We start from the raw sequence: 22,839 nt of genomic DNA on the forward strand, positions 1-22,839 counted from the left end.
AATAAATAAATAAAAATAAAATAAAAGGGCTCTTCTCTTAGCTTTTGTGCAACGAACCAAAGTCTACAATATTCCAACTTGTCTCTTAAAAAAAAGAAAAAAAAATTAGAAAGTGGCTTTGTGCTGGGCCCGGGTGTTACAAGGTCCATGACCAAAGATGCATACAATACTATGTTCCATGTATCCGGCACTCTGGGTAAACACCAGTGGCTGCAATCAGCGTAGGACTTTGGTTGTCTTCGTAGCATTGCTGTAAGACACTTGCTTCCCTTGTCTTATTGTGTAAACTGACGTATGCGCATCTTTTCGATACTGAGTTAGTTTTGTGATGTTCAAATACCTCACTGGTGTCCTCATGCGTGCAATTGTTTTCTCAATGACCTCTTCAATTGGATTGGGAACTTTGCTACATAGGACTCATCCTTGATGGGTTAGGTTTGATTGTGGCACCATTCCTTCCCATGGTGTGCTGGTGAGAAGCTTCGGGAAAAAACCTTTGTAGTGGTCATGTCTACGTTGCGATCAATCCAGCGAGACCAGGTCTTCATTGCCAAATGCTGATTGGATCTCCATCTCCTCCACCACCTTTCCTTTATACTGAAACAAGTCCCATCTGTAGGTCTTTCATATTAGATATAAATTTGATTTGGATCCAATTTATGTTAAAATATAAAATAAATAATAAAATCTACTTCTTCTCATTAGTTTAGGTTTTTAGGACAAGTACATGATATCAGAACAGAGGTCCAAATTAGTTCGAACATTGACTCTACACTCTATCTCATTTTTTTTTTTTATAAGAAAACTTCATTAAAAAACATTACAGACTTTTGTCAAGCCATATATGGCTTGAGAAATAAAATCTAGAATACAATCTCACCACGTAACAATGCTTTCCACATTCTTTGCATTTCTTGCTAACCTACGTGCTGCCATATTACCCTCCCTGTGCACATACACAAAATCACACTCAACAAAATAGGATGAAAGAACTTTTATTTCTCTGTATAATAACCCAAGTAGTGATCCCTCCATGTTATTTTGCTTTAAAGCGTCCACCACCAAGAAGCAATCAGATTCCACTAAAAGCTTTGAGATTCCCATACTCACACACAACTAAAGGCCTCTAAATATAGCAGTTAACTCAATTGCTTCAGCTTCCTCCACCTCATGCTCAGCCTTGCTAGCTGCCATCAACACATTGCCATGATCATCCCTCAAAAGTGCACCCAAACTAGATTTGTTTTGATCTTCGAAAATGGCACCTTCGACATTTAGCTTTAGCACGCTTACTGGAGGTGGCTTCCATCGATATTGGTTCTTCAACTGAACTTTTGATATTAATCTGACCTCTTTTAAAATTTTGAATCAAAGCAACAGCATTTTCTGCAACTATCTTTGGATTCAACAACAATTGGTCATGTACCATCTTGTTTCGTCTATACCAAAAACTCCATGTGTAACGCCTCGTCCCTGAGGGTCCAGAGAGTTAACTCATATACCCTGATAATCAACTCTAACAAGGCTAGAGTACTTCCAAATTCAAGAATATATATTTTCCTAAACCTCAAATCAAACGTAAATACTTCAATTAAATAAACCATATAAACTCATCTATCCAATTTTCAATCCAGCAACTCAAATAAAAACAACTCTTCTTCATGTCTCAAATAACAAACTAGAAATAATGAAACATTAACATAAGTCTCCATAAACCGTCTAAATCCATTGAAGCAAACTTAAGAAATATAAATAACTCCCAACATCAACACTAATACCACACGAGATACCCAACAACCATTCACTGTTAATCTTCGCCATAAACTTTAATACTGATCCTCAGCTGAACCATCAATGTCATCTGAAATATTATGGAGATAAGGGGGTGAGTTATCAACAACTCAGTAAGCAGAGAGCATATACTAGCATGTAAACATGAGCATTTATAACATTTGATAAGCAGAAACAAAACTTTGTACAAAAGCATTAGAGCGAAATTTCCAGAAAAATAAACTTATTCCAAAAAGAGAATCCGTTGGCATTTCTAAACTGAAACATTATAATCTTATCATCGTTTAATATCACATCGGGACAATATCATGTTTAACTCCCGTGGTAGGGTTATAAACCACCATTATACCCGTGGCTGGGCCATTTTCCATGTTTCACCCCCGTAGTAGGGTTATAAACCACCATTATACCCGTGGCTGGGCCGTATACCATGTTTCACCCCCGTGGTAGGGTTATAAACCACCATTATACCCATGGCTGGGCCTTAACAAAAACAAAACGGATTTCATCGAAAATCCGATTACAATCATATACAGAATCAGAACTTCATGCCAACGTTTTCAGATGACACATCACATCAAAACAAAACACTGAAAAGCTTCAGATCATTTCACATGTTCGAGATAAACATAAACAAAATATTCTCATTTGTTCATAACAAAACTTTTAGAATTCCTTATTCGCTCTTTTACATAGTTCAGAAATAAAGTGCACAAAACTAGCTCATGTCTACACCAGTCATGACAGAAAAACACTTTCTCTTATGTAGAATTTATGCATATGCAGAATAAACATCTGATGTTGTTTTCAGATCATCTCTTTTCAAAAAAAATAAACACATTTATTCTCAAAGTCAACCTCATTTTATTTGTTTTATGCAAAACTAGTATATGAACCCCGCTTACCTGGACTTCTTAGCTTTTTAGAATTTTCTTCAAAAATGTCGAGTCGACTATAAATCGTCACCTATAAAAAATAATAACACAATTTCCGTAAGTTTTCAATCAATCACGGATTTCCATATTTAAGCCTAAGCTTCTAAAATAATCTATCTTAATTTCTCAAAACTTAAAACCCTCATAATCCCAAAATATATCACTTCCTAAAAAATCACCAATATCCACCATGACTAACGTCAAACTCAAAACACCAATATTTAAATCCGAAACAGCCAACAAATTTCATAGCATAAACCAATCACACAAACAACTCCATCATCCAATCCAACCGACCCCCTTACTCCTCGAACTCAGTCCGGCACAAACAACAAATTCACAGTAAATATAAATTAGCGTAAAAATACATTTAAATCTCAAAAGTTCTTCGAGAAAAATACTTACAATGCTATAATATAATTTTTCAAAGATCATGGAGGTGCTAGAAGCGGCAACGCAGCAACAAAACAGTGCCAAATGCACTGTGGCCGTGGGTCTCAAAAATTCACTTTTGAACGGGTGTAAACGAAGACCCGAGATTGATAGGGTAGGGCTTAGGGATGTCGGTAAAGCTAGTGGTGGTGGTGGTTGGCCGTGGGCGGCGGTTTTAATGCCAAAAAGCTCAAATCGAAGATGGAGATAGATGGGCTTCAACGGTGATAAATCGGAGCCAAGGATGGGTGCATTAGGTTGCTAGAATGTCAATGATGATGTGGTGAGAAGATGGTGGCCGGAGGTGGTGCGACGGCGGCGCAGCGGCGCAAGGAGTGCCGCGGCTTGGTGTGGTGGGTGGGGGCTAACGGCGGCGCGACGGGAGCTGAAATTGGAGGGGTGAGGTCGCCGGCCGGTGGGGAGCACGATGGGGTGGGCAGTGTCGCGCACGGCGGCGCGACGGCGGCGGGTTGGGTGAGGAACGGTTGCACGGCGAGAGAGAGAGAGAGAGAGAGAGAGAGAGAGACGTCCGCTCGGGAAGGGAAACCGGGGGAGAAAAAGAAAAGAAAGAAAACAAAAATAAAAAGAAGAAAAGAACTAGAAAAGGAAAAGAAAAATAGAGGGAAAATAAATGAGGTCCAAAACTTACAACTTGGGTCACAAAATTCCAACAAAAAAAATTATTTCAACACCATAGTTTTAACTAAAATAAATTTAAATACAGTGACTAAGTAAAATAAAATAATTAAATCCAACAATACAATAATTTTTAAAACCTACAAACTAATTAAATTAAGAGAATTTAAATGCATAACAATTATTAATATTAAGGAAACATGTCAAATTTAATTTTCACAAATTAAAAAAATCATAAAAAAAATAAACCCACTAAAATCTGAAAATTTAAAACAAGATAATCAAATTTTAAATTAATAACAAATAATCATTCAATTAAAAAAAATACACTAAAAAAATACATTCAATTAAAAAAAATACACTAAAAAAATACGGGGTGTTACACCATGTCAGGCAGAAAAACAGTGGCAACTTCTCCTTTAATGCACCCTCACAAAACTTCAATGCAACCTCATGAAAACTCATTCTATCATCTGTCACAAATTCTAGCAGCAGTTCTTTCCAAATGCCCTGAAGACAAATACAGCTAATCAAAGCATGATAAGTATCCTCTACCTCAAACCCATAGAAACAACACTTCCTTTCAATTAAAACATGTCGTCTTAACAAGTTCTCTGTTGTAGGAAGCCCCTCTTTACACGCACGCAAAGCAAAGATTTTTATCTTACTTGGTACCTTCATCTTCCATAGTTGTTTCCATAAAATCTGATGTGTCCCAGCCGTAGATGATTCTGCAATACCAGAACCCATATAAATTTACACTTTTATCTCATACCTTTGGGAAAACCAGCCACAAGAATCACACAACCTCTCCTAGTCCGACACCCATCCCTCCACTGTAAACGACCATCAACCAGGGCCCAAAGCCTCACCGTGTGCCACCACCTCTTTCACTATCTCAACCGCAGCAACAAGCCATTACCGTGAGAACGTCCCGCTCTTACGTGGAGTTCAGCAACCGCGGCAACCATTGCACCACATCTAGCCACCATCGCCTACTCACTGCCCAACCTCTTCCCCTCAGTAGCCACTTCATCTCCTCATTGTGAGACCTTCCCCTCAGCGCAGCCGTGCAATACCCCCAACCACTGGCCAAGCCCGTAACGCAACACTGTTTTTTTTCTTTCTGTGATGTCGCTGCCCTGCCACACGAAGTCGTGGACAACAACTCCTTCGTGCAAACAGCGCACCACACTCTAGCCGTCCTCACCACCACGGAAATCCAACCACCGTCGCCCAGCCATTGAAGGAAGAACACCAACGGCATACTTTGTTTTTGACCTCTAAAACAGAGGAAGTTGCTTTCCCCATCATGTGCAACCAACCTGCCACCCTATGCCTCCAACCTCCTCCTTGACATCGCCACCACACAGGGAGCTTCGCCGGGCGCTACACTCCATCCAGATCCTTCGCTCTCCTCTCGGTAGGCCTCCGCTGAACTCACCCACTCTCCTCTCCGTCTCTCTCTCCCATTAGTTGGTCTCTCTCTCTAACTAGTGTTCTGCCGCCGCCCCCAACTGTGCCGTCTCTCTCTCTCATGCAGCTCCCCCTTTCTCGTTGAGTATCTCACGCCCCTGCCTTGCCAACGGTTGCACTACGTAGCACGTTTGTCTTATACTAAGTGGTTACGTAAATATAATGTTACATATTATTTTGGTATGAAATTACAGTTTTACCCTTATTATTGGATGGTTTCAATTTGAAATTTTTGTTTATATTAAATCTGTTTTTACATGGTTTATGCGGGAAGTATAAGAAATTTTACAGAAAATAAATAGGATTTTCAAATTGTACTATTGGTAGCAAATTATTTTAGTAACTGTGTAATTTTATTTTAAACATTTAAATTATGATTAAAGCTATTTTTTATTATTATTTAACGAAACTTTTACTAGTACTTACCTTAAATGTTGAGTATTATCAAAGAAATTTAGAGAATGAGGATATTTTAAGGTTATGAGGATTTTTAGGTATTGAATGATTAAAATAGGTTATTTTAGAAGCTTAAGATTAAATATCAAAATATGTGATTAATTGGAAATTTACGAGAATTACGTGATTATTTTATAGGTGACGATTAATTATTGTTTGACATTTTTGCAAAAAATTCCGAAATTGTTAAGAAGTCCAAGTAAGCGGGGTTCCTATGCTAGACTTCGGATTAAAATAAAATGAGTTAAGGTTGATTTTTAGAAAATATACATATTTGGTTATGAAAATAAAATTGAACTACCTCAGTTATTTGTTCTGCATTACTCATGAGATTCTATTTAAAAAGAAAATATTTTTGACATCCTGTTTCTGAGTTTTGAAAAAGAGAGCGAATATGAAATTTTGTGCATAAATTATGTTTTGTGATATGATTTTGTTCTATTCTGAAGATTTTCTATACTCTGATATGATATGATGTGATTTCTGAAAACCTCTGACATAACATTCTATTTCTGTTCCGTTTTGACCTCACCACGGGTGTAAAACTGTGGCCTCTGTTTGGGTTGGTACCAACTTTTCTGTTTCTGGTACACCCACTTTGGAAACAAAGTGGTTTTCTGCGTGGTTTTCCTATGTGCACACTCGGGGCTCCAAGAATGAATAAGTGGAAGATTCACATTCTATTTCTACTCGGTTAGCTACCGGGGTTTGCACGACCCTACCACGGGAGTTAAACATGTTATTTGTTCTGATATGATAAGATAAAATGTGATGTTTCAGTTTATGCTATGCCAAAGGGATTTCGATTATGAATATTTTTGAACTTTCGTTCTGATATTTTGATAACATGTTCTGACGCTGCATTTTGAAAACATTATTCTGATTCTGCATTCTGAAAGAAAATATTTTATTTTATATTCTGAAAGAAAATATTTTGTTCTACATTCAGAACTCTGTAAATGCTCATGTTTACATACTAGTATATGTCCTCTGCTTACTAAGTTATTGGTAACTCACCCCTTATCTCCATATATTTTTCAGATAATTTTGATGGTTCAACTAGAGAACAAGAGTAGGAAATTTTAGCAAGGTGTAATGATCGTAGTGGAATAAGTACCTGAGGGTACAAGTGCTTATTTGAAAGTCGTAGTTAGTAAACTGATTTATTTTTCGGGTATTTTGATTTGATGAGTTAAGGATATTTTCAAATTTTTTTGAGAATTTCTAATTTACGTTATTGAGAATTTCTTTATTGTCCCCATGGAGGAACTTAGATATTTGGATTGATTAAATTGATTAATAATTTATGAAATTTTCTGGATTTTATAGTTGTGTTATTTAAGTTGATATTAGGTATTAAGAGCTAACTCTCCGGACCTCCGGGAACGGGGCGTTACATCTTTAGCCCTGAAATCTCCCCTCTCAGCCCAGCTTCTTTTAGTAGCGTAGTCAAGCCTTTAGTGCAGATAAGAAATAGATAAGGGGACAAATGGTCCCATTGTCTCAATCCTCTACTTGGAACTATAGCCCTTTTTGGATCACCATTTATCAACACAGAAAAAGAAACTGAACTGATACAAAACAGAATCATATTGATAAAAATCTGGTTAAACCGCATAACCTCCATCACTGATTTTATAAAACTTCATTCCACTTTATCATAGGCCTTACTCATATCTAACTTCAACGACATAAATCCCTTTTTCCCTCTCTTTTTTTTGTTTTAGATAATGGACTAGCTCATAAGCTATCAAAACATTATCAGTTATTAAACGGCCAGGGACAAATGCACTTTGGCTCTCCCCAATAACATAGGATATAACAGACTTCAACCTGTTTGATAGCACCTTTGCAATCAATTTATAGACCACATTACATACACTAATAGTTCTATAATCACAAACTTTTGAAGGGGACTTCTTTTTTGGGATAAGAGTAATGTATGTATGATTTAAGGAGGCTGGAAAAGAACCTGTATTTAATGCATCCAAGACAGCTGAAATCACGGGCTCACCCACCATATTCCAATATTTTTGGAAAAACACTGGGGACATACCATCTGGGCCCGGGGCTTTGGTGGGGTTCATTTGTTGTAGAGCTACCTTCACCTCTTCAGCTCCTCATTCATATTGTTATCCACCCTATCAGTAAGAGATTCCAGAAAATTCAATGAGCCCCTCGGATTTGAAGTTGTGAACAGATTTTTGAAATAGTCAATGACAAGCATGTCCCTTCCTGCTAACTCATGCCACACCCCATTATCATCTTGGAGTTTGCCTATCTTATTCTTCCTTCGCCTTTGTGAAGCCTTCATGTGAGAATACTTGAAGTTTTGGTCGCCTTCTTTGAGCCACAGAGCCTTTGATCGTTGTCTCCACATAACCTCATCCCTTTCAAGCCATTTCTATACCTCTGCCCGTGCTAGCTCAGATTCCTCTCTATTGTTCCGCAAGTGGTCATTTTCATGAAGCCTTAACAGGTTCTATTTTGCTTGAGAAAGGTTCTTTTGCACATGGCCAAATGAGTGTCCATTCCATACAACCAACTGAGTACCACACAACTTAATAAGCTTCATCACCTCATCCATTTTTGTTTGACTTGTACATCTTCCCCATGTATTTTTGATAATTTCCTCACAGGCTGGCTCACCTACCCACATAGCCTCAAACTTAAACATTCACCTCCTCTTGGAACACTCCCGAACTCCTTCCACATCAACCCATATAGGGACATGGTCTGAATATGCCACCAATCCATAAGTAACAGTAGCATTAGGGAAATGATGCCACCAAGCAGAATTTACCAGACCCCAATCTAGACTCTCACTTATACACTAAACCCCTTCTCTTCGATTACACCATGTAAAAGGATACCCATTAAATCCCAAATCCCTCAACCCACACACATCCACTACCTCCCGAAAAGCTGTAATTTGCCTCTCAGGACGAGGTCGCCCACCCCTCTTCTCATGATAGTGTAAAACCTCATTAAAATCCCCTAGTAACAACCATGGATCCCCATTATTATGGCTTAGGGATCGAATCAAATCCCATGTTCTGTGTTGTAAATTACAATCTGGGTTGCCATATATTCCTGTAAAAAACCAGCAGCTATGTCTTCCAGAATCATAGTTTATCACAGCATCAATATGTGAATTAGAGTAATTGAGAATAGATAAATCGATATCCCTTCCCCAAAGCATTGCTAAATCCCCTTTCCTTCCAACAAAATCAATCGGTAAACAATTTAAAAAGCCAAATCTGAACTTACAGTTTTCGAACTCCCGAATCGTGAGCCTAGTTTCCTGCAAGAATAGTACATCGGGACCTTCCCTCTTGATCAAGTCGCAGAGGGTACGAATGCCCCTTGGGTTCCCAAGCCCATAGGCATTCCAGCTCATGATCTTCATTGGTCTAGGCGGCGCTGGACCCCAGCCGCCACTGTTCCATCTACTGTTGAAATCTCATCCTTTTCAGCAGTAGACAATGAGAGAAAACGCCTTTTCACCAAAATATACTTAGACTCCTCACGCACTTCATTGTCCCCATGGCCTTTCCTTTTTCTTCAACCAAAGAGATTTCGTTTTGTGTCCTTAGTGTTTTCTGCCGTTTCGGGACCCTCAGGCCCCCGAAAGCCCCTCACAATGTTTCACCACCTCAGACTTCCCCTTGGATATATCCGTTTTATTAGGCCCACCTATCTCCAGCCCATTTTCGCTGATTAGTCGTTCATCACTTCCTATCACATAGCAAGTGCTCTCATCATTAGATGTTGTAGACCTTTCTCTTCTCACATCAACCTCTTGCTCAGAAATTTTCGCTGCAAAACCTGCCAACTGCGTATCTTTGTTCTCAGAAATTGCTATCTCCTTTTCCGTAACCGTTAGAAAATCATTGTGATTTTCCTTGCCTCAATTTACGCCACATTCCCTTCCTGTCTCAGCTTCACTAGTCATTACTCCTCGACTTTCGCCGCTATCCCTCGCCGGCAGTGAGAACCCCTTAGAATTTGCTGTTGGTTTTCTTGGAATAGGATCCTTCTTCTTGAAGCCATCCCTACGTTCCCCAAACCCATAAGCTCTTAGCCATGCACCGTATGGAAAAACAGAACCACCAACTTGCATAGACAGTTGTTTCCATTCACTACATTCTTTATCAGCATGGCCCAGACGACCACACCCACAACAGAAATTTGGAAGTTTTTCAAAGGAGAATCTGATCCAACAAGACTTACCAGCACCAATGGAATTTTTGTCCCTCTTAACAACGGCTCACGAATATTAACAGAAACCTGAATTCGCATATACTCCCCCATGCAATTTCACCCTCATCCAGATCAACCTCCTCAACACTGCCAATTTTATTCCCTACCGAACGCCCCACATATTCATTTCTTGCCATAAGGGGGAGATCGTGAAGACGAACCCAAAATAAGGCTTTTAGGAAAATTGAAGTTGTTTGACCGGTTGACAACAATCAATCTCCTTTACTAGAAAAATCTGCATGTCAAAGACCAGGGACCCTCTCTAACTACCCTTTCTTCATCTTTTCAGTCATCAAAATCAGCAAGGAACAAGGTAGAATTTAAGTCGTGAAATCGAACCCTCTGTTCAAGCCTCCCGACTCTCCTCATGGTAGATTTGAAGATTTCCTTGTTGTAATACTTTGCTGTTAACACCTTCAGTATCAAGCACTTTCCCCCACTTGTAATCGTATCGTCTAACTTCTCCGGATCCACTACCACCTCGTCTGTCTCCCGTTTCGTCAACGAGAGTCGAGTATACAACTTAGCCAGATTTTCCTCCATAAATCTTGACCATGCAAGAGCAATACAACAATGGATCAAAACTGCACAACTGGCAGTAAATCGCCTCTACGTAGGAAGACCTAGAGAGGAAAATTGGTAATATTTAATTAAATATTTCATGTATTGGACCAACTTAATGAAAGAGAGTCTGGCTCACATGTGAGGGAATGTTAAGATGTAAAATAAATAATAAAATCTACTTCATCCTATTAACTTAAGCTTTTGGAACAATTGTGATTTCATAATTTATGTACGTATCTTGGAAAATGACACCAAACATTACCTAGAGAACTTACATTTCCAAACTCCCACGGTGAAGTCACCAATGACCACTGTTAAATAGCATAATATTAGCACCACGACAGCTCCTTTCCCAGTCAGAAAGTTTGTCTATCCTTAGAATTCGGCCACCAATTTCTTGCTTTGGTTTCAATTGCACTAGAAAAGGGCTCCAATAGAACTCCACAGAACAATTGTATTGTTGTTGTTAAGGTCATTGACAATTATAGTGAGGCCTATAGCCACTTCAATGAAGAAATAAAATCAGCAGTGGTGCAGCTGAAATGCATAAGAAAGTATTGTTCTCTCTTACCTTTTGTGATGCCCCGACTCCCATGTACGGAAAATCGAGAATCGTGACGTCGGAATGATGACAACACGGGTCACGCATCCCAACGATAAGTGCTTAAGTGTGTGCAACATACAAAAAGTGCACAACAAAAGTCATAGCAGTTAATTAAAAGTTAGGCAACTAAGTACCAGAAATTTAAATATAAATTTCCAAAATAAAATGCCTTTAAAAGTTATACAATTATCCAATATAACTACAACACAAACCAAATACATAGCCAAAAAGTGAGAGACAAATTCCAATACACAAGCAAGTGATTCCAAATCACTTATCCGGTGAAGCCGAATCCTCAGGGTCTACATCAACATCATCTGCATCAAATCTACGGTACCATAAAACAGTACCGAATGGTATCGAATACCGTGAGATTATGAGTCTTAACATGTAATCAACCAAGCAACCCAAGAGATATAAATGCATTAATGCAACCAACAAATATTCGTACACATGATGAAACACGAATGAGACTCAAAACCTTCATTTTCCCTGAAAATGATTATTTTCCAACACACGCCAAAATTCCCATTTGACTCAAAACATGCCATGAATAATATCCACAATTTTCCTAGAAAATTACCCAAACATAAACCAACCATTTTCTTAGAAAATGGTTCTCGTAACGATTAAATCATAAACCGCCATTTTCCCGGAAAATAGCCCAAACATAATCATTTATCGGATACTGTAATCGGGAATCACAGGCGGGACTCTACCACCATTCCTGCTTACCACCATCCCTACCGCATGCACCGTAGGCGGGAATCACAAGTGGAACTGCCACCATCCCTGCTGCATGCACCAAAGGCGGGAATCACAGGTGGAACTCTACCACCATCTCTACAGTTCGTTTCCACATAAGGGATACCTATCAGAGCACTATATAGGTGGGAATTACAAGCGGGACTCTACCACTGATGGGAACCAAGGTGGGCCTAGTCTTTACCATCCCTACCGCATGCACCGTAGGTGGGAATCATAGGCGGGACTCTACCACCATCCCTACCACGTGCACCGTAGGAGGGAATCACAAGCAAGACTCTACCACCGTCCCTGAATACCACCATCCCCACAGTTTCTTTATCCTCTCTCTCAAACCATTCAATCCATTCATTTCAAACATACCCAAAATCATCTCTCACATGAAAACCTAGTTTTCATTCATAACACATGAACATGCATGAAATGATGCAGTTAATGCCATGATGCCAAACACAACATAAATGCACGCAAGCATAATTCAATTAAATAAACAATCCATCTTCACATCCAAGACCCCCATACTCCTAGGACTTAATGCCCGGCACAACCAACCAGACTGCAGAAGATTTGTTAGTGCCAAAAATATATTTAAATCTCAAGAAATTCTATGGAAAAATACTTACAATGCTAAAATATAATTTTTGAAGGATCAAGGAGGTGCAAGTGGTGGCGGCATAACAACATAATAGTGCAAAATGGACAAGGGTCGTGTGTCTCAAAAACTCAACATTTGAGCAAGAACAAACGAAGACTTGGGATGGCTAGGGAAGGGCTTAGGGGTGTTGATGAAGCTAATGGTGGTGGTGGTTAGCCGTGGGTGGCAGCGTGGGTGGCAGTTGGAGGCCAAAACACTCAAATCAGAAATGGAGATGGAGGGGCTTCAAGGGTGGCGAATCAGAGCTGAGGATGGGTGGGTTAGGTAGCTGAACGGTTGACGGTATTGTGGTGAAAAGCTGGTGGTGAATGGTGGTACGATGGTGGCACACGAGCTCAAGGGTGCCGCGACTTGGAGCTACGCGTGGAGGCTAATGACGGCAAGGGAGGAGCTGAAAACGGAGGGGGAAGGTCGCCAGCAGGTGGGGAAAAGGTTGGGAGGGGCGGTGTTGCTCACGGATGGCGCATAGCGGCACTGGGGGAGGTAGAAGAAAATGAACAGGGGAGAGGGGAGGGGTGTCGCGCGCGGGAGGAAGAAGCAGGGGAAAAATGAGAAAAAGAAAGAAAAGAAGGAAACGAAAAAGAGGAAAAAAGAAAAAGGAAAAAAAATGATGGAAAGAAAAGAGGTCGAATCCTCACTCACAACTTGGGTCACAAAATTGATCCAACGAAAATAATTTCAAAACAACGAGTTAGATAAAATAATTTAAACATAGTGACTAAATAAAAATAAAATAATTAAATCCAACAATAAACTAATTTAAAATAAAGAGCAATTTAAATAATGAACAATAATTAATAACAAGAAAACACATTGAATTAATAATTAAAAATCTTAAAATAATACCACGTAAATCATCTAAAATTTAAAATAAGAAAGACCATAATGTTAACAAATGCAATAATTATTTAGTCAAAATATACATAAATATGAGGTATCACACCTTCGCTCTAAAAAACATGGAGCGTCCCTTCATATAAACATCGGCTTGCGAGGAAGGAATAGCAGAGTAAAGAAGGCAAACAAGAGACTCATATTGATTTCTGTTGATGGAATCGCCAACTATAATCAATCTCTTCCCTTTTAAGTCTCTCTAACATATCTGTACCATTAAGCCTGGGAAATCCAGCCTGTCAAAAATGGACGTAATATATATATATATATATATATATAATGGAAGAAACAAGATATATTGCACAATAATTAAATTATGCAAGCACAAAATAAACAGGCGGTTAAACCAGCCAAATGCATGTATGAATATGCAAAATTAATTGTAAAAACATATAAGTTTTATTAAAATTAACAAGCTTAAAGTAATTACAGGTGCAAGGTAGTGCAGATTTGCACTTACAGAAATTAGGGTAAATAAGGAAACTCAAGAACAGGGTAGAGAGGATCAGAAGTTTTCTCTCGAGTGAGTTCTAGTTTGAGTTCTACCTTAGCTCAGAATAAGGATCTCCTTTTATAGCATAAGGAGTTCCTGTTTACAATAATTAAAGTAAAACAGTAAATCAATCCGTGAGTGAACAGTGAGAACTGTTTAGGCACGGGGCTTAGGGTATCATCATTGTGTCTCTCCAGCTATCCTCGTGGGCGGCTGCTTTGGGCGCAAGATGACAAAATAGTATTAGGTCGTCTCTGCGTCTTCCAGCTGTCTCTGTGGGCGACTACTTTAGGCACAAAGTGACAATTATCTCAAAGAGGACTATGGTCGGTCTTCTTTGAACTCAAGTAGTAGTCAGTCATCTTCCAGCTTTGGAATGACTTTTGAATCATGACCAAAGATATTACTGTACGAAGCTTCTGAGGATGCTTCTGAATTCTCATCATTTTCAGAATTATCACTCGTAGACTTAGACAGTTGTTGCTCCAACAATTTTATTAAATCTTTTTTGCCAAATCTGTTGAGGATATTATCTTTAGCAGACTTAGAAGATTTCTTTGAGAATGAGCTGGTGGCTGTTCCTCTTGATGAAGCAGTTGGTGAATTAGGGGCCCGAATTATCAGGGGGTATTCGGGGACTAGTGAACCAGATTTGATTGCTGGGAATTCCTTCTTATCTTGCAAATCAGGAGCGACTTGAGGGAAATCTTTAATCATCTGGTTGATCACTTTTTCAGTATATCCAAACCTATCCCACCATTTTGTGAAATCAGCTCGGTCAATTATATCAGCATTTTTCTCATAAGTCCATTTAAAGATCCACGGTAGTTTGTAGTTCTTGCAAAGATGGAGCTCATAAGGAAACATCTGTGAATGCCGGTTCAATTTTGTACCAGCAACTTGTTGATAAAATGTAAAAGCTCTGGCGAGCTGCTTAGGAAGATTCTGCGGAATTAATCCAAATTGGTCCCACCATTGGAGAAACCAGTAAGGGAAAGTTCCTTTGAATCTTGTATCAAAATTGATGAACCATGAATGGCTCATATCTGGTACCTGAAAGAACATGAAACGTTTCCAGGCAGTTATGTAATCAAAATAATTATAACTCAGTGCAGAGTCTGAGAGTCTTTTGGGAGTCCATAAGTTTGTTCCCCATTCGGCCTCTGTCATGACTCAAAGGATATAAGCACTGTGATAGATTAATTTGGTGGAATCATTCTTATCATAAATGGGTTTTATGACAAGAGAGTTGGTGAGAATCAGAATACTGGAATAGTACTGGAGATTTTTGGAGGAATCTTCAGGTATCTAGTGGAAATTAGTGGAAAATAGGAAGAGGCTATTTTGAACAGATCTGTTAAATTAGAACGGTTAGGTTCTATATGAAACAGATGAGTAATAAATGGCTTCTTCAAATATTCAGATTTTCCTTTTGGGAGGAAAAACTGAGTAATCAAAGTAGGACCTTTTGATGCAATTGTTTTCGCATATGAATCAAAAGGTGTAGAAACTGTAGACGCAAAGGTCGCCGGTTGCACAATTTTACCAAAAGGTGTGAACCTATTGGCAATATCCAGTGCTGTTGCGGAGACACTGGGTACAATGGAGGATCCAGACTCATTCTTGATGAGTTTTATACAGGGTATTGGAGGTGGGGGGTTCGCTCTCTGTTTCTCTTTTCCTTACTTCTTGCTTACGCTCATGATTGGGTGTCTGCAAGAACTCCCTTGTAAGAAAATCAGGGATAGAATTATCAGTGTCTTTGATGTATTCAATATCAAAATCAAAAACACTTAAAATACCTTGCCATCGTGCAAAAATATGTTTTGATGCAATGTTTTGAACATCTTGTTCTAAAACAAATTTAGCACTCATGCAATCAATACGAAGTAAAAACTTCTTGTTTAACAGATCTGATTGAAATTTAGAAATACATAGTACTATAGATAAAATCTCTTGTTTAATAGTACTATATTTTTCTTATGCAGGATTCCAGGTTCCAGAATGGAAACGAACAATTTGTTCAGAAGAACCTGGTGAAACAGATTGTTTCAGAATGCCACCATAACCAATGTTTGAGGCATCTGTTTCAACGATTTTAAATGAATCAGAAGTGGGGATACCAAGGCATGGAAGAGTCTTGACATGTGCTTTGATTTTCCTCACTATTTTAGTATGGATTTATGTCCAAGGAGGAGGGTTAGAAAGAAGTCGTTTGAACAAGGGACGACATTGTTTCTTCATATCCTTGTAGAAATCAGTAACATAATTAAGTGATCCTAAGAATCTCTGTAATTGATTTTTGTCAAGAATGACATCAGGGAATTTGTCGGCAAAATCAATGGCTCTTTGGATAGGCCTAATTTTCCCTTTAGAAATATCATAACCAAGGAATCTAATCTTGGTTTGGAATAGTTTGATCTTCTTCGCAGAAACGACAAGACCATTGAGTCTAATGATGTCTAGAAACGAATTCAAATGTTTCCAGTGTTCATCAATAGATTTAGAAAAAACAAGGACATCATTTATATAGACGATGGTAAAAGCAGAGAACGAGTTGAAGACGTCGTTCATGATATGTTGGAACTCACTAGGGGCATTTTTGAGACCGAATGGCATCACATTCCATTCAAAATGACCGAAGGGGGTTACAAAGGTTGTCTTGTACCGGTCTGACTCGGCTATCTGGATTTGCCAAAACCCAGATTTGAGGTCAAATTTGGAAAAGACTACAACATCACTTAACCTATGAATTAAGTCATTTTTGTTGGGAATAGGGTACCTATGAATTAAGTCATTTTTGTAATTAATGACTAGACGAGGGGTGCCTCTTTCTAGTTCGGCATTTTTCCGGACATAAAAAGCTGGACAAAACCAAGGGGACTTGCTTTCTCTAATTGCTTTCTCTAATTATGTCTTTCTTCAAAAGATCTGCCTTTTTGCAGAATTCTAAAGTCTGACTATTCATCTGAATTGGTCTGGCTTTAGTGGGGATTGTGTTTTCATTAAAATTATTGATATAGGGAAGAGAAACGATGTGTTTCTTCCTATGCCAAAAAGCATTTGGTAAATCAGAACAAACATAAAAAACAAGACGCTTGTTAAAATCATCAAGTTTTGAAAGTAAAATTAGCGAAGATAATTGTTCAGAAATCTTTTTGTATCTTATTTCCTGTTGGAGGAAATTTAGATGCTTTTGTTTTGCAAAAAGTAAAGATTTCAAACTTTTATCTTGATCAATCTCTTGACGAGATGCAAATTTGAATTTGACCTTTTGAACAAAAGGGTCGGTAGTAATACCATCTTTTCCAGTCAAAAAAGGATATAAAGCAGAAATAAATGGGATGCCTAAAATCACTTTGTCAGACATATTTTTGACCAAAATAGAAGGGATTTTAAAACAAACATTATTTTGACAAACATGAGCGTTGTTAAGTTCATATATAATTTTCATCTGAGATCCATTTGCAGAAAATAATCTCTCAGAAGATTTTTCAAAATATTTACTAGGAATGAGTCCTTCCCGAATGCAATTTAGGTCTGATCCGGAATCAATCATAGCAACAACGGAAAATTGAAAATTATGGGCGACCACAATTGTAACCCTTGAAAACCATTTTGGAGGAATGGTATGATGGATCAAACAAATCTGGTTATCAGTAGCTAATTCTTGTTGGCTTGAACCAGAATCATTTGTTTGCTCATTGTCAGAAGGAATATCCTGATTAAGTTGTTTATCGATTTTAAACACTAAAAATTCTTATTTTAAAATCTCATTTTCAGACTTAAGGTTGTTAACATCAGATCTGAGTTCAACGATTTCTCTTTTAACAAAATTTATTTCGTGTTGTAAATCGTTTGTAGAAATTTCCTTGGATTTTTTCTTTTGAAATCTCTCCAAGGTTTCTTGAAAACTAATCATTTGCTTAGGGGTTTCTGGTTCTTGGCGAGTCATAACCTTTCTTAACTTAAGAAGATACTCTTCTTTAAGCTCAGGATTTGTTATTTGAGAAATCAAGGTTAGCAATAGGTTTTTTTGTTCTTCAGATTTGGACAAGATATGGATTGTCTTACCCTTTGTCTGGCAACAAGTATCATTACAATTGCAACCTAGCTTAGGACTAGTAGAATCTGGAGATTCAGTTTCCAAGTGATATTCTGAATCACTAGAGCTGAACTCCAGGATATCAGATGATGAAGACGAAGCTATTTCTAGGAGTCGAAATAGTTCTTCTTTATCATTGTTATCAATATTCAACTGATTAAACTTCTTTTTTAATTTTTTATCTTTTTTGGCTTTCTGAGGGCATTTATCAGCGAAATGTCCTGGATTGCCACAAATAAAAAATTTTCCTTGAGAAAAATCCTTAGATTTCTTTTTCTTAGAAAATGGCTTAGAAAATAGTTTTTTGTAAGTTTTATTATAAAATTCATCACGGGATTTTCTTCTGATACCGCCATGAGGTTTAGAAAACTTGTGCTTCCTTTTTGAGGCAGCTATAGCAGGAAGTCCAAACTGTTCACAAAATGTTCCCATTTCGTATTTGGCTTTCTTGCTATTTCTCATCTGCTCTCGAAGCATTCTTTGATCATTACACATACTAATACCAAGTTTCTTGATTACTGCACAAATATCACCATAGATGTATGCGTCGTAATTAAGAGATCCAGCAATAGTAAGTTCATCCTTCACTTTGTAAGCAAACAAGCGAGGTAAACCATCAATAAATTTCTCCTTCCAGTAAGGCTTCTGGCTATCATCCCGAAGCATTATTTTAGAAATAAAAACATCTTGGTACCATCTATAATCAGACATCTGATGACATCTAAGATTATTTAACTGGTCACTGATGCGGCTAGTTATATCAGATGGTGTGCCAATAAAATGCTTTAAAATTGTGTAAATCAAAGTATTAACTCCATCGGATTGGGCTGATCTAATGGATTCATCAAAAATAGGTAACCCTTCATCATTACACTTGACAGCGTTCTGAATGGTTTCCTTGGCATCTCTGGTTAGGTGTTTATCCCACCAGTTTCTTAAAACACCGAAAAATTCCTGTGTTAAAATCTTAACAATATCAGGTTGTCTGATATTGTTGTTCACATAAGCATTTGCTACAAATGACATTTTACTCATGGTATTCATGATCTCTTGTTCAGAGAAACCATCAATATTCCACTCGTAAACCTTGTCAGCAGAGTAAGAAGATTGGCTTTGAAAAACTTTTTCTTCAAGCTGTAAATCAGGAGGAGTAGGCCTGGAATACCAGTTCTTCGTCAGACTCATTGGTTTGGGTCCTTTTGAAGAGAATCTGGCAATTTCAGGTTTTAAAACAACATCTTGAAAATTGTTTTCAAGTAAATCAAGATCATTTTCTTCAGAAAAGTGATCGTTAGAAGACTCATCTGTATTTTCAATAAGAACTTCTTCTTCTATTTCTTTGTTAGACAAAGCACTAGTAGAAGACTGTTCTCTTTTCAGATCATTAAGCATTTGATCAATCTTATCTAAAGTCTTTGCTTCTGGATTTTTAAAATCAATTTTGGCTCGACTTTTAGGTAAGATAATCAAAGGTTTTTCGATTATTTTCTTTGGTTGATCTGTAGTCAAAACCAAAGGAATAGGATCAGGTTTTTCAACCTTTTCTTCAATTCGATCTAATTGTTGTCCGATCGTATAAAGAGCAAGATTCACAAAGTTATTTTGAGAAATAACCTTTTTTGTTTCTTTGAGAATCTTGTCCTTCTCAGGATCTTTGGAAACAATTTCCGAGATTTTGAAAGGTGAAGCAGATATCTCAACCCCTTTGTGGGTGATGAGAACAGCCTCCAAAGGCGGATGGCTAGACTGGACTACCATTTTGCCTTCTTCCTTGACAAAATCAGTTTTAACAACATTCAAAGTATGGTTAGAAACATAAATATTTTCAACAAAATCAAAGAAAAGAATATGTTTTTGCTGCTTATTCATTTCTTCTTTCCATTTCCGTTTAACACGTTGTTTTTCTTTTTCATAATACTTTGGATGATAGGTTTTTCGCCTAGCACTGGTTTTTAAAAGTTTGTATTCTTCAAAAAGATAAATAAGATCAAACGCAAATGGTTTATTCAATACAGTTAAACTGTGATGAATTTGTGGTGCAACAGGAGCTACCATATCTGAAGTTGTAGGTGATAAAGATGAGTTATCTTCTTTATCAGCTTCATTATGAATAGGCTGATCTTTAGAGGATCCAGCATCTTGTGCAGAGTAAAAAGTAGAAGTAACTTGAGAGGACGTAGAGAGTCCTTTCAGTTTTAAAACAGGATTAACAAGTTGGGCTGTTTTAACAGAATCTTCTATAAATTGTTTGAGATTTTGATCTCTTCTTACTGAAATTTCTGACCCTGCAAAAGAAGAACTAGATCCAGCAAAAGAATTTCTTCTTAGCCCTGGAGATCTAGTCTGATCAAAACTAATTTTAATGGTTCCATCCAAATACTGTTGAATGTTACTTGGGTAACTGTCAATAGGGTTTCGAGGGATTGGAGGAGCCTCTTCTTCCAAAATCCATTCTTTGGGAAGAATTATGTCTTTCCAAAAAATCATTTTTAGAGTTGAAACATCCACATCTAGGGTTGAACTCTGGATCAGAAGAGTTTTTCCCTGGATGGGTTTTGCAATTGCTTTTGGATTTAAACTCGTTTTTAACAGACGATAATAAATCCTGTAAATCAAAGTAAGGGGTTTGCTACCCTTAAGCATATCATATCCAGAAGTTAAAATGTTTAAAGTTGAACATTTTGAAATATGTTCATCATCAATGGCAAGAGTTAAATCTGGATAACAATTAAAATGGACTGGTCCATCCGTTAAAGAGGATTGGATCATTCCGAGAATACTTGTTTCAAAATTATTGAATCTGGCATCCCTTAAACAGAATAATACAGATGCATTGATATCTCTCCTTGTTAAAGGTTTGGCAGCAATTTGGACAAATCCAATATGAATATATCTAAAACCTTGCTGCAAGAATTTTGTCATCTGTTCTTTTGGGAAGAGATAACACTTTTCTTGAGTTTTGGAAATAGCATAAGTTTGTTCAACAGTACGCACGCAAAATTGTGTGTGTAAGGATCTCTCAAACCAATTAGTTCGATAGATCGTGCTAACATCAAGTTTTGGATCTTCCATGATCCCAGCACAGGCGACTATGTTGCTTCAAAAGCACAGTCTTCCTTATTTACTATGTCAGGCGACATAGCCGACCTGGAACTAATTGTTGAATTGGATCTATTCATCTAACTCATTTTGTCCTAGGACAACACCGACCGTCGCATCTCAGGGGTCTGCGAACTTACCACTCTCGGCCCTCGGGTTTGAACCTATAATTGCCCTACACTCGCCTCCCTGGCTTCGAAACGGCACTTACACCTCCGAGTTCCTGACCTACTTGTCGAAAGATGATCCAGAATCAACCAATATATGCAAATATTTGCAAATATAATATATGCAAATATATTATATTTGCATATATGTATGTGTGTGTTGGCAAGCTTTTAACTTTTTACCTAGGAATCTGACACCTCTTTGCTTGTCAGCTCCAATTTTCGTATTCAAAATCTGGTCTGCCATTCCTTTGGCAACAAACTTGGTCACTAAGAAATGGACAATGTGATCCATGATACAGAGGACTTGTCGTTGGGTCATAAGTCCATTTACCATCAAAGATATTGCAGCTATCTTCCTTCTCGTTTACGTTTGTTCCATTTCCTGTTGTGTTCGATGGTTGCAAGAACTGCATGTCAGCTGCTGAATGTTGATTCGAGTGGTTGGACGATGTCATGGTTATGGCAATGTTTCCGGAAGCAGCGAAAGCCATGTCAGCTGCTGAATGCTGCTCCGAGTCATTGGATGATGTCGTGGATATGTCAGTGTTCCCCGAGACCAAAAGGTTTACGCTGTCTTGGTCATGATTCAGACAGTAAAGCAGGATGATGGAGCCTACGAAGCATGCAAATATGCAGAACCTCCATTTTTCATTTATGGTGGAACAAATCTCCATTAATGCTGTAAGTTCTGTTTCAGTTAAGCTGAATATCAGACTGTACGGATATGCTTTGGTCAGCCTCTCCTTTCTGGCCCCAAAGCTTCTCGATCCTAATATCTCCAGCTAAACCCTTAGTGGCCTCTACTACACCCATCCCTTATCTGTGTTCTTGACCTCTGGCTAGTTGGCTATCTTTCCCCTTCCCGCTTGCTGTAATTGCCTACATATTGTACGTGTTAATGTTATCCACCTTGACTGCGTAGTCTGGGATGTCCTGTTTTTTTTTTAGTCTGGGATGTCCTTGTCCAGATACTTTCGTATCGAACAAAAGAGTCACATGGCGTACAATACAATTGCAAATTACGTCAGTGAAAACAATGGGATTCCATACATCATCACCCCCCCCCCCCCCCCACACCTCAAGTCACATTTTTTATTAGAATATGCTCTAATATCATTTGTAATGTCTCAATGAAAGGTCAAAGGAGTAAGTCACATTGTCTATATGTCAAAATACTAGTTAATGATATAATTGGAACTCTATTGAAATATTATAAAGAGCAAAAACTTCTGATTCATAAATAATGTGAGATCTCATACATGACTACCTATCCTCACGAGAATAAGGTATCACATCTTTAGTAGTGTTAATCTTAATCACTGCACTGTTTTCTCACATGGGATATATCTAAATATTGATACTTAATATTCCATTTGTTGAGATGGGTAGTCATTATGCCCAAATAATAATGCGGTAGTTATAACACAGCTTTGATGTGTCGATTCCACAGAGAGACAAATTAAAAGAATTGTAGAAAAAATAAAGAAACTAAAGAAAGAGA

General features: G+C 38.0%; 1 protein-coding gene across 5 annotated transcripts; it reads right to left on the reverse strand.

Moving 5' to 3' along the window:
• Positions 1-258: 258 nt before the first annotated feature.
• LOC121248541 lies at positions 259-22,179 on the reverse strand. 5 transcript variants are annotated; one of them, XR_005937475.1, is made up of 4 exons: positions 21,519-22,179; positions 13,521-13,693; positions 10,829-11,056; positions 259-613 (listed from the first exon to the last, which is right to left on the reverse strand). XR_005937475.1 is itself a non-coding variant. In XM_041147024.1 (4 exons), exons 1-3 carry the CDS (start codon positions 22,010-22,012, stop codon positions 13,671-13,673), a joined length of 432 nt encoding a protein of 143 aa, XP_041002958.1. In that variant the 5' UTR covers positions 22,013-22,173; the 3' UTR covers positions 10,834-11,124; positions 13,521-13,670. The 5 variants fall into 5 exon arrangements, 2 of the variants coding, with proteins under 2 accessions (XP_041002958.1, XP_041002957.1); XR_005937476.1 differs by having other exon boundaries at positions 10,829-11,047; positions 21,519-22,178; XR_005937474.1 differs by having other exon boundaries at positions 10,829-11,124; positions 21,519-22,178.
• Positions 22,180-22,839: the final 660 nt, after the last annotated feature.

This window comes from Juglans microcarpa x Juglans regia, chromosome 2D (assembly GCF_004785595.1).
Source record: "Juglans microcarpa x Juglans regia isolate MS1-56 chromosome 2D, Jm3101_v1.0, whole genome shotgun sequence".
In the NCBI taxonomy this organism is placed as follows: Eukaryota; Viridiplantae; Streptophyta; class Magnoliopsida; order Fagales; family Juglandaceae; genus Juglans; species Juglans microcarpa x Juglans regia.